Source organism: Cricetulus griseus, chromosome 8 (genome assembly GCF_003668045.3).
Source record: "Cricetulus griseus strain 17A/GY chromosome 8, alternate assembly CriGri-PICRH-1.0, whole genome shotgun sequence".
In the NCBI taxonomy this organism is placed as follows: domain Eukaryota; kingdom Metazoa; phylum Chordata; class Mammalia; order Rodentia; family Cricetidae; genus Cricetulus; species Cricetulus griseus.
The window spans coordinates 37,861,419-37,879,438 of record NC_048601.1 but is presented as its reverse complement, the minus strand read 5'-3'; the positions used below and the strand labels follow the sequence as shown (position 1 = coordinate 37,879,438).

General features: G+C 37.5%; 1 protein-coding gene across 1 annotated transcript in view; it reads left to right on the top strand.

The window, feature by feature from the left end:
• Cntn4 (contactin 4) overlaps positions 1 to 18,020 on the top strand; it is a 341,374-nt gene that overhangs the window by 77,853 nt on the left and 245,501 nt on the right. Inside the window, exon 3 of the mRNA XM_035449031.1 lies at positions 1,880 to 1,975. Within this exon, the coding sequence (XP_035304922.1) occupies positions 1,880 to 1,975 (96 nt within the window). The remainder of the gene's footprint in view (positions 1 to 1,879; positions 1,976 to 18,020) is intronic.

The window sequence follows — 18,020 nt, the reverse complement described above, 5'->3', positions numbered from 1 at the left end:
TAAAATGACCAAGGAAAAAGTCAATGTTATTTCAACCCAGTGGGTATAACCACATGACTTGTAACACTATATGACATACTGGAGACAGAAAAAAATCTGAAATCAAAAATGGCCTTTTATATCAAATGATTCAGACAGGAGGGAAAAAATGAAGAAATAAATTTTTCTATACTCATTATTAGGAGGATTTATGCTGTGTGGGTAGGAGGTTAAAATGCTCTATTGAATAAAGTCTACCACTTTAGTATATGTATTTTATATCACTCATTATTTACTTGAAACTAGTTGTTTTTTCTAGTTGTGACCTTTAAGCTATAAATGCCTTCTCTCTCCTCCTTGTAGAGATAGAAGTTTCTCCCCAAAAGAATGATAATCAGCCCCTTATCAATATTTAAAAACAGGCATGAACTCAAAATAATCTGTTTGTAAATATGTCTGTTTATACTGTACCTATATATGCACATGCACATATACACATAATGTGTACATCGAAGAATAAAGTTGGTGTTAGGACTTACATCTGGCTGACCCTGCTCCCCTAACAATGGGCAGACATGCACAGGAAACGTGCTACGTCATCACCACATCACCTGCCACGCATTATGGCCTGTGTGAGGACTCTGTGCATTTGTGAAGCCTCAGTGCACATGCGTGGTCTTCTCTTTAAAAGGTCCAGCCTCCCCTCCTTCTCTCTCTCTGCCTTTCCTTGGGTTAGCTCACAATTCAACCCCATCCCCCAATCCCCATCAATAAACTCCATGGTGGGTTGTTCATTTGTAGCTTCCTTTTTCTCCACCAATAGCTGCAGCAGAAATCTAACAGTTGGTAATGCCAACACTTAGAAGCATGTTGCTGAAGAATAGTGTGTTTGAGATTGTGAGGTCATGGACAGTTTGTATTGTATCTGGGGACTATATCTCTAAAAATCAGAGTGAGGGAGTAAGGAATCTGCATATGATATGTATAAATCAACATATATGAATATATAGAAAGAGTTATAATTGCATAAAATAAGTTTATGAAATGAGTATTGCATCAGAAATAAGAATGTGTATTGTAAAAATGATGCTTACTACAGGAGATCATAAAACTTCAGGTTCTTCACCTAAGTTGTTAATGTTTAGTAGATTTTTCTAGAATGATAGAAAGTGTTCTTTATGTGTGTTTTGCAGTATGATCTGTAATTATTGAGTACTCAAAAATTAGCTAGTGTTACCAGAGCAACTAAATTAAACATTTAATTTTAGTTATTCTGAGTCTAAATAGGCACACATGGACAGTGCCCATTTTATTGGACAGTCTAGCAGTGGAATCCAGGAGTAAGAAACAATATTACTGAAAGTTTGTCAGAATCAGTCTGGGAAGCAAGCTGGGATACCAGCAGGGGACTGATCCAGACCCAGGAAACCTCGGAAATCCACGGGACCTCCTATACTAGTTCCGTACTTATCCCTAGCATAGTTGTGGACTTTGGGAGTCCATATAGAGGAATACTCCCTGAGCCAAGACACACAAGGGTGGGCCTAGGCCCTATCCCAAAGGACACGATAGACTCTGATGACATCCTATGGAAGGCCTCACCATCCAGGGGGAGCAGAAAGGATATGTGATAGATAGGGTTTTAATTAGGGGTGGTGGTGGTAAGGAAGGATGGAAGGGAGAAGGGAACTGGGATTGTCATGTAAAACAATCTTGCTTCTAATTCATATTAAAAAAAAATCTGAAAGGAAAAAAAGAATCAGCTAAGCAGAATTTCCCTGGTATAGATGCAATCCAGGATATTTTTCAGCACAACTACCTTATTGAAAATAGCGATAGTCTCCCTTGGTATTTTAGGGCTGTAAAACTTAAATGCATTTTCCTTCATTTCTCCCAACAGATCTTGAAAACTTCAAGACAAGAACAAGAAGCACAGTGTCAGTCCGTCGAGGCCAGGGAATGGTACTCCTGTGCGGCCCGCCACCCCATTCTGGAGGTACTGATAAATATTTCCATGTGTGCACACTTAACTGGCTGATATTTTTCTTGCAGAATGCTTTCTCTCTTGACACCAGCTGAGGGAATAGTGTCATTTATAGAGATTCTCATAGTCCTTCTATGTACAGTAAGGGATGTTGTGAATGCCTCCCATAATTAGAATAAGAAAATAGCAGATTGTACAAATGTTCCATCCCATAATGTGCATGACACAAAGAAAAAGATATCCAAGTTGGTCAAAGTCAGAATCCTCTTGCTTGGTCAGTGTAGCTAAACTGTCAGTATCTATTATATCACTACAGGGGTAAAAGGAAATGATGGCGCTTAGGTATTTTATCCCATTCTGGGTCTAGGAAGAGATATATAAACTGTCTCCATTGTGATTCTGATACAAAGTGTATTTCTTTTGATTTTCTGTACCAACAACCACTTTACCAACACCCTGGATACCAGGTGGCTATACAGTGACTCAGTTCCAACCTGATGGCCACTGCCTAGAGTTAGCCTCAGACCCCACAGATAAAAGGATTAGATCCACAAGGCTACTCTTCCTCCAGGGCCAGGAGCATCTAACTTTGTCATCTCTAGTGCTTCTGACAAGCTAACCCAGGTTTAATAATTTGCTGTAACAGCTAATAGAACTAAGGGGAAACAGTTCACATACTAGTTTGTTTAATCACACCAAGGGGCAAAAGACACTGAAAAAAATCAAGTATTTTAAGCAATTACCTCATGCCCTGAGAAATACCATAGTTATGTTCCTAAAGGAGAATACTGAGAAATACCAAACAATAGTTACTGGACATTTAGGGTTAAGTACTGATACATATTAGAATTTCACAAAGGAATTTCTGTGTTAATTTTATGTGTGTGATTATTTTTGCTTGAACATGGGTATGCATACCATGAATGTACCTATTGCCTGGGATCAAAACAGGGCATCAGCTTCCCATAAATTGGAGTTATAAATTGTTTTAAGCTATTGTATGGGTGCTGAGAATCAAACCTGGGTACCCTGTAAGAGTAGCCAGTGTTCTAAAAAGCTGGGCTTTCTATCCAGCCCCTTAACAAAAGTTTTCATTGACAAACTTAAAAATCAACAGGGGCTGGAGAGTTGGATAAGCAATTAAGATTCTCTCACAGAGAGCACATATTCCATTCCTGGAATCCACATCGTGGCCTATAGTCCTCTTTAACTCCAGTTCTAGATCATCTAAACCCTCTTCTGGCTTCCGCAGGAGCCAGGCATTTGTGTGGTGCACATACATACACATAGGCAAAACACTCATCCATGTACAACTAAAGTAATCATTTTTTCAAAGATTAATAATCTCTGTTCTTAGAAAGGAGATCTGATTTAGTTTGGTATCTACCATCACAATCACATAAATTTTCTGTTTGGAATTCATGATTGAAAGAGCAAACTTTTGAACTTGCTATTTTAAACTACTGTTGGTTTTGTGCTGTATCTTCCTTTATATGTATATGATAGGCTGTGTGTGTGTGTGTGTGTGTGTGTGTGTGTGTGTGTGTGTGTGTGTGTGTGTGTGTGTGTGTGCAACACCATAGGTCAAAACCTTGGATGGCATTCCTCAAGAGCTTCCCACGTTAGTGTGTTGGATTGTTCTGTATTGTTTTGTTTTGAGATAAAGTTTCTCTTAGGTCTGGAGATTTTCAGGCAGTCTGGGCTAACTGGACAATGAGCCACAGAGATCCACCTGTCTTTGCCTCCACAGAAGTGAGATGACAGTACACAGCATCAAAGAGGTTTTACTTGGGTTTTGGAGCTCACACTCAGATTCTTGACCTTGTTGGATGAGCAGTTTACCAGCTGAGCCTTGTCCTTACCTCTGTAACTTCCTTTTTAAACTAATGTCACACTTAACATTTTCAGCAGGAAAAAAATTAAATAGACGGCTCAAAAGCTTGTAGTCCAAGCACAGGCACCCTGTTTATGAAGCAGTAGGGAAGGAAAGCAACCAACGAAGTCTGTCTGAGATGTGGGAGTGTTAGGTTCCTGGAGTGTGTACTTTCTAATAGGAGTTTATTCCTTAGTAATGCATTTCCTTACAAATGAATATCAGAGGCACTAAACACACAGTATGTCCTCCAGTTTCTGAACCAAATAATTATTTTAAAGTCTGCAAATGTTTTGATATTTCTAGGCATCACTTTCCTGTCTTAGAAGGGAAGAACCTACAACTAATCTCACAGGTCCCTTTTAGTCACATTATTCCATAATTGCAACTCAATAAATGTTAATGCGTGTCTTTATTAAATATGTTTGCACTATTGAAGGTATGTCCTTCATAAAGAAAACCATCTAACTATAGAGATGTCTATTGATTCTGGTGAAATTTGTTCACGTTAGAATTTCTAAACATGAAATCTGATTAAAATAAAGATGGGAGGTTTGCTATGGGTATCCTCACAGTATGAAGCTTCTGTAACATGACATTGACCCCAACGACTCGCCTTAGTGGTGTATTTTCAAACTATCTCTCTTCCCTAGTGTAATGATAGCACAAAGAAATGATAGCACAGTATGATGAAGCAAGGAGGCTGTGTTGCCTGATGATGAGGGCAACTCTTTCCCTCTTCCCACAGAGAATGTTATTAAAAATTGCCATAGACTTCTGAAATGTGCCTGTCTCCATTGGCAGCAGTCAGCATCTCTGAAATCTACTTCCTTGAGCTGTTCTGACATTCTTGACAGTCTTGATGGTAAAAGACGAGGAAATAAATATTCTCATTATGGGCTCTATTAGAAGCTGTGCACACAGTACCACTATGAGTGAGACAGATGCAGGCTGGAAATTTTCAAGAAAACAACAAAGAGGATCTTGGAGGTTGTTAGAGAGCATGTCAGACATCTATCTGTTTTGTCCAGTAGAGTTAATGATTGTCTGATGAAATCTCCCCTCTATTCAGAAACCTCCAATGAAGACTGTAGTTACAATTTTCTCATGCCTTTTTTTGCAGCCTGGATACTATCTAAAAGCTGGCAGAATCACCGAAAGCTACTGGACCTACTGAGCATTTTAGACATAGCATATGGTATCCTAGTTTCAATTGTAACATATCATGCAGGGTGAAGGAAATGACTCAGCCTCTTACTTACTTTACCAGTGGGGTACTCAGTAATGCCATGAAATCCAATGTAAGGGATACTGTTCATCCTGTTTCAAAAGGTGTGCATTGTCAGACCTTCATAAGTTAGCACAGAAATGAGCTACAGATCATCTGTCTTGAGAAGCATACAGTTTTTTATTACTGTTCTGTCAGTCAGTATGGTAGCATCATTGTCATATCACTATATACATATATGTGTGTCAAAATTTATAACTATGAATTCATATGTAAGTCATTACATGGATTTTTACCATTGCATGGGGACACAGACACAAAAAAAAGAAAAGGGAGAAATGAGTTTGATGGATTCTGGTTGTCCTTAGGTGCTGTTTTGTATTAGAAACAGACATCACCAAATTCTGGAATGTTCCCTTTCATTCTGCCACCCCCTGTGTCGTTTGGCACCAGGAATTCATGACCTTTAGCCCAGCTCTTGTTAAATAGGATTAAAATGAGGTGTTTTGTGATGTTTCCTTCTGATGTAATTAAGTCCCCAGGTTATTCATCATTGAAATCCATCAACTATTTGTTGAGGGAGATTTGAGTCTTTCCCTATGAGACCAAGGTCCTTGCTACTCAAAAGCAGCAGAGACCTCACCTGGGAATTTATAATAAGGGCAAAGTCTCAAATCCCACGCAGGGCCAGTTGAACCAAATCTTGCTCTTAATGAGGTCTCCCACTGTTCCCATGCACACTGAAGTTTGAGAAACCCAGACCTGCTTCTCTGGTTCACACACACACACCTTACCTCTGTGGCCAAGGGTAGACAGGTAGTTTTGGAATCATCTAGGAAATCTATTATGGCTCTATGTGGCCATCCATTTCTTAAAGATAATCTGATTCCATAGAACTGGGGATGTTTCCCCCAATATATCATTGTAGTTGACTCTGAGGTAGCACTAGATTTGAGATCCAGTCACTTTGATTGTGCTCTATAAAACCACTGTAGGGCCAACCTTGCTGGGATGGAATCCTTTGATCTCTCATCATCCAAGATGAATTGCTGACATTCCTCATATGAAAAATATATTTAGGGCAGGAGTGGTGACTCAAAGGGTAAAGTGATTCCTGTGTAAGCCTGAGGCCCTAAACTTTAATCTCCAGTACCCACCTAAAAGTGGGATGCAGTGGTATGTGTCCGTAACTTGAATACTGAGCGGCAGAGACAAGAGGATCCCAGGGGCTAACTGGCCAGCCAGTATTGCCAAATGGAGAGTTCCAAGTTCACTGAGAGACAATGATTGAAAACACAATGTTGAAAGTGATGGAATAAGACACCTGAAGTCAACTTGTGGTCTCCTTCTGGATATACACCCATGGTAAAATACACATGCAAGAACATGCTTATGACATACCAAAATTTTTGAGACTTTAAAATAAAGTATGAACATGCATAGTCTCCTTATATTTTATCTTTGCCTTCAGATCTTCTTTTGGCTATAGACAAGCAAAATTAATGCCTAAGACTATCATTTCCCAGGTATTCATTCATCTTCAGTAGTGTTTTATGAATGGCTGTCTCTTACTGAATTACTGTCAATAAAAATCTAGCTTCCCAGAGTCTAAAAAGAAACAAAATAAGCTGATTTTGATACTGAAGTTGTTTTCATTTTGAAGACACAACATAGAGTTTCCTTGTTTAGATCTTTTCATACAGAGACACCTTCAAAAAGTTAGATCCCATTCCTGAGACATCAGACACATGAACCTTACAACAGAGCATCTGTGGAGTTCTTCATGGTGTTTATACTGCTTTAATTTACATTCCATGTTCTCTTGATGCTCCTAATAATCTAGAAGTTGTGAGCATATGCACTTTTATCAATAAAGGGGGTAAAACAATGAAATTGGGGGTCACACAGTGGTCAATACCAGGGTTACTGTAGACACATCACCTTTTTATAGATGGCAAAATGGAAATATATGTTGTTCTGTCCATGCCAGGAATTGTTGGGCTCTAGCCTAAGTCATGTAAATTCCAATTTCTTAGTGAAAGATCTTCTTTGGTAACCAGGATAATTTTTAAAGATCCACACATTATCTCTTACACAGCCAGGCTGGAAAACTGATGATTATTTATTACAAAAGAAGCACCTGACCCAGGAAAGCCTTTCTGGTGTAAGCGTCTCCAGGATTCTGTCCATTCTCCTTGATCTGGACATATCCACATGGATTATACTCAGAGCTCTAAAAGAGTCAGCATGACTTCCCATTTTGTAATCACTAAAGGACAGAATAAAGACAGAAAAGTAGGACACCCATGTTGTAGCAGTAGCTTTCTCCGATTGCCCTACTGTGCTCTTAGGCTGATTATGTAATTTCCTCTGAGCCGTATTTCCTCATTTTAGCTTCTGTTACTATCCTCTCATACCTACTCAGCTTTCAGCACTAATACAGCATCGCCAGGATTAGATTCATCCAGTTATGTGCTCAGTTCAAGCTAGGCTGACATGTTTCTGAGCCAGGAGTGATCTTACTGTGCTAAAATATAATGTCCTCTGAACCCAAAATAATCACAAAGACATCTACCTTGTCATCAAGCTGCCTGACTTTCCACTTTATACCTCATTCCCACTGCCTTCTCCATGCCTGATCCTATTACTTGGCAATTCTTTATAACTTTAGATTATCAAGTACAGCCTTATTTGCTTCAATTATCAACCCATTTCATTTTACTATTTTCTGATTACTTCTTGTCTTCATGTCAACCCAGTGATGTACTGCCTACTATATCTCATTTTATTTGTGTGTGTGTGTGTGTGTGTGTGTGAGAGAGAGAGAGAGAGAGAGAGAGAGAGAGAGAGAGAGAGGAGAGAGAGAGAGAGAGAGAGAGAGAGAGAGAGAGAGAGAGAGAGAGACTTAGGTGTGCATGTGTTAAAGTCATGGGAAAACATGGGTATCCTGTTCCATCACTTTTTGCCTCATTCCTTGGAGACAGGGTCTCTCGCCAAGTGAAACAGTGCTTGGGTTATAGGCACATGTAAAGCCATACACAGCTTTTTATGTAGAAGCTGAGATTCTGGCAAAGGTCAAACAGTCATCATACTTGGGCAACAAGATCTCTCAGCTGTTGATCCATCTCCATACCCTAGATCCCAATTTAGTTCATTCTAAAATTTGAGCCTATCTTTTGATTGAACTGTTATTGATATCTAAGGTATCTACTTATTGATCCTCACTTATTGAGGATCATACCACATATTAACATAAGCCTAACTGAATCTTGGATTTGATACCCTGTGATTTGAATAACTGACTACATTTTTCAGAAAGCAATTTTTGTAATTTAAAAAAGTGGCACACCAGAGAAAGATGCCATGTGACAGAGCTTGTGTGGAGGGGCTTTTACTGGGAAAAGTGAATGGAAAGGGGGAGAAAGGAGAGGAGAGACCAGCCACTGGGGACAGGAGATGCAGAAGAGAAGAGAGGTGAAAGGAGAGTGGGGAGAGATAATGAGAGACAGAGAGGCAGGCAGAGAAGAAGAGAGAGAGGGAGAGACAGAGACAGAGAGGAAACTGGGATGTTGTCAGGGCCTTTTTAAAAGGGAATATAGTGAATGTGCACAGGTGGTACTCTTAGTGGCTGCAGCTGAGGGCATATCCTGTTAGAACCACAAGGACAGGCCAGTAGAAATGCCTGAATTCTAACAGCAATCCTTCTACTCCTGCCTTATCCTTTCTCCTTTCTCTCAGCCAATTTGCAGGCTCTTTTCCCCATAAATTGGCTTGAAGCATGACTCTCAACTCATCATTCAGTATTAAGCCAGAAGAATGGAATTCACATTTAACCTATAAACTCAAATATTAATAGAGTAGTGAGATTTAAAAAAAGACCCTAGTATTAATTCACACAACTAAAACTTAGAAACACAATTTCATTAACTTTGTCATTTTCATTTGCTAAGCAGGAAATCAATAAGCTACACACACACACACACACACACACACACACACACACACACACACACACACACACACACACACACGGTTCTTGACTTATCTTCAAGAAGCAACTCATAAGCAGGCATATACTTTTCAGCTGAACCTCCTAAGTGATTCACCTAGGATTTACATCTGTTATTAACAAAGTAGTTTGCTCTCTTGTGCTTTATTAAAATGCTGACTTAGCCATTTCTTTTAGATTTGAAAGTTGCTCTCTCAGACTCAAAATGACAGTTGAATTAAACTCTGCTAACTAGTTAAACTAGTTATCTAGTGAACTAACTAGTTAACTAGTTAAACTAGTTATTAAGAGGGTTAAGGTCAGTGTACTTTGTTATGTTTGCATTTTCTATTCACTCTGTCTGAATTCTGTTTCATTTCCTTAGGGAGAAAATAGGCATTGGGTGGACATAAGAGGAGCCAAGATTTGTGTGTGTGTGTGTGTGTGTGTGTGTGTGTTATTGGCAATACACCTAACTCTTTTTGCACATGCTATGCAACCTGCTCTGCCACTGAGTTGTATACCCAGCTTCAGAGATATTTTAAATATTTCAAACAATGCTGAATTATTTTTAAATAGACTAAAGAATATTCTATTCCATTTATTTTTATGACATTCAAAAGTTAGCAAAATGTGAGAAGATTTTTAAATGATTACGCTGCTAACAATTACTTATTGTTATGAAAGCTGTAAAGAAACTACACAAGTGTTGAATTATGTTCTTTTTCTGGTCATAGTGGAATCAAAGTTAAATGTGTATGTGGGCCAGAATATAGGGAGGCTCCACGATCTACTTTGTTTCTTTCAGTGTGCTTATGAGTGTGTTTATACATTCGTGAGGGGGGCGGGCAGAGGAGAGAAAGAGAGAGAGAGAGAGAGAGAGAGAGAGAGAGAGAGAGAGAGAGGGAGAGGGAGGGAGAGGGAGAGAGAGAGAGAGAGAGAGAGAGAGAGAGAGAGAGAGGGATGTACCTATATATTATCTATTTTTGAAAACATTTAAATAATAAGCATTTAAATAATGACCTTAAAGTCATGATTCTTTGTTGCTCATCCCCCCTCTAAGGTAGCTCTGTTTGATCTCTATTTCATGTCACCTGAGAAGTGATTTCCTTGAGAGCTGGTTTAACTCCTGAAAAAAAGTTTAAAAAAAGTTTAAAACCACAGCTGGTCCAAAAGAGGTTCTTTTAACATGGACAAAGAATGGGTTCTTTTGATGTGGACTCAGACCACTAGGCATGTTGTTTCAATAGTACTACAATACCATTCCTTAAGGAGGAGAATGGTCAATCAACCATGGATAAAATCAATGTTAACAGAACAATCCCAGTGGAATATGTATCCTATCGTCATTTCTAGTTCTTAGCAAGAGAACCCTACATATCCTCTTAAAGAGATAGGCATCTATCAATGACATAAACATTTAGTGGTAGATAACATTAGTCATAAGAAATACACAAATCATCACCAATATGAAGTATCTTTTAAAATATGACATTAAATAATCTTAAGGAAATATTGTTTGATGTTCCTTAAGTCTGGTATGTTTATGTCAACAATATGAATTTAGGCTCCTCTGTTTTAAATATGACCACCACTCCAACCTTTCTTCTGTTACTTTGCCAAGTAGAGACACCACAGAATGTCACAGATTTAATCAATGTGTCATAAGTTTGAATGGTTTGCAAATGCATGCTTTTCTGTGTTCATTGTCTCTGTTTTCATCTCATCATTGAACAAAACAAGAAGAAAATCAGAACTATGTTGCTCAGGGCTCACTTATTAAAAAATGTTATCTGGCCCAAATGACATGGTAGAGTGTTTCATACTCAGGAAGATGGGCCACTGGGTGTATCTGTCCATCTACACAATGTGCAGGCTCTGTTCTTCTCAGATATGAGGTTGTGTCACTCAAAGAAGGAGTAAACAAAAAAATAATGAGGAAGAACAGAGATCTTACAGGTCTAGAAGAATAACTTACATCTTCCCTTTGGAATGAAAGAAAGGAAGGAGGAATGAATGAAGGAAGTAAAGAAAGAAAGGAAGGAAGGATGAAAGGAAGAAAGAGAGAGAGAGAAAGAAAGAAAGAAAGAAAGAAAGAAAGAAAGAAAGAAAGAAAGAAAGAAAGAAAGAAAGAACAATGAGATGAAAGAAAGAACAATGAGATGAATGACCCTGTGGTCAGTTATCTCCAAAGCTGGTACCTTGTGTTCTGCAATGCTATTCAAACACTCTTTCTCTGTGGAGTTTTCAGACCATTCTTTCTAATACAACTTGAATATCTCATGATAAAACCTTTGAGTGCCTAGATATCAACATCTGTTCACTCAGTACTAGGAAAAAAACTCATCAAAATGTAAAACATATTCTCTGTCCATAGACTAATTAAATCTAGATCCTATAGAGCTGAGCTTCCAATTTCTTTACCCTTCTAACCTGGTTTCTAAGAGATGTCCTAGAGTAATAGTTTCATACTTTTCACCTTCATTCTGCTTTTTTGCTCTGATCAGAGCAAGGTGTAAGATGCTTGGGTGGTTAGAAAACAAACCCATGTACCTTAATCAATACCTGTTGAACCAACATAGTTTTGTTCAATAGTCTGAGAGGTCATTTCCTTTAAAAATTGCAGAAATATGCCAGGCGGTGATGGCATACACCTTTAATCCCAGCACTTGGGAGGTAGAGACAGGTAGATCTGTGTGAGTTCGAGGCAAGCCTGGCCTACAGAGTGGGTGCCAGGACAGCCAGGGCTACACAGAGAAACTCTGTCTTGAAAAACAACAACAATAACAATAATAATAATTGAAGAAATTATTTGCTCCTCCTTTGTTTTTATAAATTATTCCATATCTTTTATTGGAAAGAAAACAGGATTCTATTTAATGAACAATTGCCTCAATTATCCACTTTCCCACCTGGACAATTACTATGTACTTTAGTTATAGGCATGTTAAAAATGTTTTGTGGATATAGATTTAAGCTTAAGTTAGGAATGCCTCTATTTTCTTTTTAGACATAACCTGCCCCTACTCAAAAAAAAAAAAAAAAAAAAAAAAACCTCAAAGACATTATCTCCAGTTTGATTTTTAGAACTGGAAGGCCATTGATCAATTAGGAAAAGACCAAACACATTAAAACTAAAGGAAAATCACAATTTATAAAGTAAAAATTTAACTGTGAGGTTGAAGAACCAATAAACTGATCATTTCATGAGGCTCTGCTATACTCCAAGGTTTCTGATGTAGAGCTTCTCACCCTAGAAAGCAGCAAGGGATGATATTGTTTTGTAGCACAGGTGCTAGTTTGGACAGGAAGAATCTGGAGATGTGAAAACATATGATGTTTCCAGGTGAGCGCTACCAGGGATGAGCCAGCAAGAACAGAACAAATGATCAACACTGATCTTTCAACAACACGAACCTGACTGAGCATCTCTAAATAACCAGCGCACATTCACTGCAGGATCCCTGGGAACCATTCTTGTTTTAATGCTTGCTGGAAATAGACCCTGTGACTCTCGGCTGGAAAAAAGAAAGAAAACGAAAAAGAAAGAAAGAAAGGAAGGAAGGAAGAAAAGAGCAGTTCTTTGGTTACATTTTCAGCAATAAGCTGGTATTGTTAGGAGATTGTATCATGGTGTTATGGTGAATTACACAGGATATTGAGCAATTGTGGGTTGAGTTATATAAGTTTAGAAATAGTCTCTGGGTAAGTGCTCAAAGATTAAGTGCTTTTCATAGTCAAAAGTCTTAAGCACAAATAATTTAATAAATTTTCTTCTAATTAAACTTTAGTTAACACACAAAGAAATAGATTTCAATGTGATATTTTCACAGGTAAATATCACTATATGTTTAATTTTTGGATGTTCAAAACTTCCTTGTGTTAATTTTCAAATGTCTTGGAAGAAAATTGTTATTGTAGACAAACTTTAAGACTAAAAACTATCCATTTGATCAAGTGACTTTAATATTAATATATAAGATAATAAATTTGTAGCAAAAGTAAAAGATAGTATAAAGCCTTTTGATTCTATATAGTGTCTGAATACTTGTTTCCAAAATATTATTTAATTACCTGGCTATATGTAGAGGACAATCATAATGTGTGAGAACAGTTTTAAGACAGGTTCTCAACATGTATCTCTTCTGAGTTAGGGCCTATGGGCATGCCAAGATAGTTAGCTTCAAACTTAGCTGATTTGAGTTAACCATTTTAGTTTGGGATTTTGACATGTATCTATATGTAGAATGAATAGAAGATTCCAAATAAAGTACAGTGGTTGTAAAGGGAGCAACTCTCCTAGCATTATAAACTATGCCAGTTCTTTAATTCAGAGTCTGACTTGAAGAATAATTGTCACATCTTAGATAGATACTGACTATTCACAAAACAACAGGTATCCATTTCACAGTGAGCCAAGAAAGCTGGTCCCTTCTCTCACTGAAACATACCCCATTTTTCTCACAATAGTTGCAGGTTAACACATTATCGAAATCTTCAGTGTCAAAATGAACCCCTGGAAAGGGGGGATGTATCATAATAATACTCCACAGGCATTCATAAATCCATATGGCAGGCACAGCTGGAGAGGTAGTTACAGTTGATAATGCAGTGTTTTAGATGCAATCAGACATATTCTAGTTGTCACCATCTATAGATGAGCATTTTAACAATATCTGTAAGAGGCTGGAGAGATGGTTCCACACTAACAGCACTTGATACTCTTGCACAGGATCTGGGTTCAGTTCCCAGCACCCACATGGTGCTTTGTGACCGTGGATAACTTCATTTTCACACCCTCCATAGGCAATGTACATGCAAGCAAACAATCATACACATAAGACATTGTTTTAAATAAAGAAAATATCCAAAAGAATCTGCACCTTCTGCAGCAATTTGGAATGCAAGTGCCTTTCTCTACTTGGAGCCAATTCACCCTCTAGGGAAATCCTAGGAAATACCACCATACTTCAGCTGTAAGCACTTGAAGCTCAGTGTGTAATCCTTCACACTGAGGAGGGGTTAATTTTAAAAAGATAATTCTTAAAAAAAAAAACCTGTAGGTCATTTAAGTATCATATTTCTTCTTTTTGTGGTTCCCACTTACTGCAAATGTAGGCAGATATGACACTTTTCAGTCCTTTGCTGAGTATGAGACATGTGTAGCTAAAATTTCTTTCAAATGTAAAGCTTTAGCTTATTTCAGATCCAATGAATGTAATGGAGCACATAAATTAGTAGTTCCAAGGTGAAGAAGTTAGAGTACCTTACTAGGTTAAAATATGAGACTTTGCCAGACCCCATCAGATACCAGACATATAGAAGACAGAGCACATACAAAACTAAACAACATAGAATGGTCCCTCGTGCTTTGTTATATATGAAGTTGAGCAAATACTCATATTGAGATGTTTGCTCTTGGTGAGAGAGAAGAGGGAGGAAACAGGTTCCTCCTCAGTGACCTCTCACAACCATTGTGACCATTGTGAAAAGGAAAACACAATCCATCCTGGAGTGGCAGTGCTTCTTCTAAGATTTGTAAAGTTTAAATCTGAAGTTTAAGAAAGTAGAAGGGAAAAGAATAAATGGGAAAAAAATTCTAAGGCTTGAGTAGGTAGGTTGTCACAAAGAGGTTGACACTGAGGGCTGTAAAGATGGTTTCCTGATGATAAGGCAACTGACAGTAGCACCAACTCCAAGGAGTTTAACATCTTCTTCTAGCCTCCACAGGCACCTGAACACTCTCTCTCTCTCTCTCTCTCTCTCTCTCTCTCTCTCTCTCTCTCTCTCTCTCACACACACACACACACACACACACACACACACACACACAATAAACCTACAAATAACAAACCATTTTTAACAGCTGCCATAGGCTATTAGGGTGGGACACAATGGTATGTACTGTGGTTTGCTCTGAAAGGAAGCTATGGAGCAATAGAAAATCCTATCATGGCTTCTCCTAATCTTACCAAATCCCTATTATCCAGACAATGGTAATTCAGAAATAGGAAGTAGCTGTAGAACTACTTCAGACTTAGATCTAGCAAAGGGAGTCTGGCAACTCAGTGTAGTCACTTTGAAGAAGCAAAAGGGCATGAGCTTTGATGGTTGGAGAACCAAACACCTAGAAAGAACTATAACATGTGTTCAGAAAGAGTTAAACTTTTGAAAACTCATGGTGACTTGGGGAGATATTCCATAGTAAAAAAAAAAAATATGAGACACTGACTAAAGATGCAAAACAAACCCAAGATCTGAATGTTAAGTATGCTACCAGAAAATACAAGATGACTGAAAGATTCATCCTTGTTATATTTTCAACCAAGCACAAAAACAACACCATGGATTCTATGAAACAAGGATGCTAATATAAAGAGTTGCCTGTAATACAGAGGAAGGCTTAAAAGGAGCTGGCAAAGATTAGAAAGTATTAAAGTCTGCAATGCAGAGTCAGTAAAAAGTCAAATGAACATTACAGAAAATTGAATTAGTGATAAGCATGACTTACTAGATAAGTTTTTAATACAGAATTCAGTATGAAAGTATAATGATCAGAAACTTCATAAATATGGAAATGGGGGAATAAAGTTCCAATTTATGTATAATCAAAGTAATTGGTAAAGGCATACACTCAGCATATACATGATAGCCTGTTATTTAATGCCTTGACCTACTTAGCATTCCATTGCAGTTTGTCCCCACTTTGAGTATTAGAAGAGTGAGTGTTTTCGTCTTTCAGAGAGAGTGAAACACCATTAATATTTGTTTAAATAAATAGGGAAAAGATCCAGGAATATGGGAAAATATAAACAAATATGTCTTTCAACTTTATAAAACAGAAAAAAACAGTTAAGTAATGAACTAGATAGAGACAGTCCAGTGTTAGAATCCCTACCTGGCATGCACAAGACCCTGGGTATGAGTGCCAGAAACATTCAAAAAGAGTAATGGGTGTACTCTAACCAGAGGAAAAATAAAGGTGGACAAAACAAAACATAAATGAAAAACTATACAGAAAATTAGTACAGGCAGACCACTATATACCTTATGAAAAATAGCTAAGTATTTAATTTCTATATTAAACATAACAAGCTCAGACTTGGGTATATGTGTTCTAACCAAAAGATGAAGGTATAAAATACCTGTTCTACTAACAACAAATTATAAAAAGAAATGATAAAATTACAAGTGTATTTCTCAAGTATAAAAACATTTCATTCTGAAAAGGCAATTTTATGCCAAAATCCTAATCACCATGATGATATTATATTTGTGTAATTTAGAACATAATGTCTCAAAGATAAAACTACTGATATATACAAAGAGGCATTTTTAGAGCATACTTGTTATTTAAATTGATCAAGTAAATAAAAGTAAAGATATGAAGAACTTTAATATTATAATAAGATTGCCCATTTTTGTAATGCATATGGACTTAATTAATTTTGTTTGTAGTTGTGTGATACTGGGGATTGAAGCTAGGATGCTGCTTATTCTAGGCAGCAACAGAGTACATCCCCAGCCCTGGTTACCCACTACCTTTTCTACTGCCTCTATAATTCTTACAGCAATTAGCTCCATATTTAAAATAAAATTGAACAAAATTAAAATGTATCTGATAAGGATTAGCTTTTCTATAATGTAATTAAATAAACAACTAGTTATAGGTGAGTTTCATAGAAAAACAGCACAACAAATGACAAACAAACCAACCTGAGTAAATTTCAACTCATTTTTATTATCTAAGGTATCAAAGAAAATAATGTGTCAAATACGACATAAATGAGAACAGATGTATCTACACTTGCAACATGTATGAGACATTTATTCTAAGGTGACTCGGTCTCCTAAAATTTATCGATAATAACTGCTAGAAGGATTATGCCACCCCCGTGACTGTCAGTGTTGATTCTGCTGAAGCTGATCTGGCTGGCTAGTCAGGTGCCACTTCATCCCATTTGCATTCCTTTGGTCCTTCATGAAGCTCCTTGGTAGGAGAGGATGACTTCCCAGAACAAAGAAAGACCAGTTTTGGTCAAGAGTATACAAGTAGCTGTGCTCCCCTGCTAGAGTCTCAAAAAATCAAAATCTGTAACAGGTTTTTCCCTAATAGAGTTAAAAAAAATAAGAAACCCAAGAGACATAAAATAAAAGAAGATAAAAGACAAATTTATCAAGTTTAAAACCACTACACATAAGACCTTCCAGAGAATCTCTGAGAGAGATGAGAAAAATATATCTAAGGCAATTCTCTCGAAATAAAATCCAGAACACAAGAGACATACAAACTCACAACATCAGGATGAAAAAGAACAAACCATTTTGTATAAAAGACTTAAACTGGAGAATTCGATGGCCATTTGAACACCTCGATAAAGTGAACAACCAACTGGGACAGAACCAGGAAAATGGAACTAAACCAGTTTATCTTGAAGGGAACTGAAACTTGTCAAGGATTTACTTTCTCCAAGTTTCTAGGAAATATATCTTATAAGAAAGATCTTTCAAATTTACAGTAATTCCTTTGCCAAATGATATGACTCAGAGCAAAGATAAGAAGAAACAGACAAGTCAGAGGCTTTTCATATGAAACTAGATTAATCCTGGCATCCAAACCTGACAAAGACAGCAAAAGAAGCAATGATGTTACATGTGAATGTTAAGAACACACTGTAGACATGTCAGGCAATATTTAAAGTACTTTACAAACACTTGGAATCCATCTTAGAGATGGAAAAAAATCCCTGAAATATGAAGTAAGTATGATATTCCCCAGCAATTCTGGGGTTGATGGTGGAGGGGAGGTGGGAGAAGGGAATGGGAGGAGAGAAGGGAGGGGGAGCTGTAGTCAGGATTCCCAAGGCTGTTTAGCTAATCTGGCTCAATTGACAAGTTCTGAGTTCAGTTAAGAGACACTGTCTCAGTAGATTTAGAAGAAAGCCATTGAGGAAGACACTTTATACCA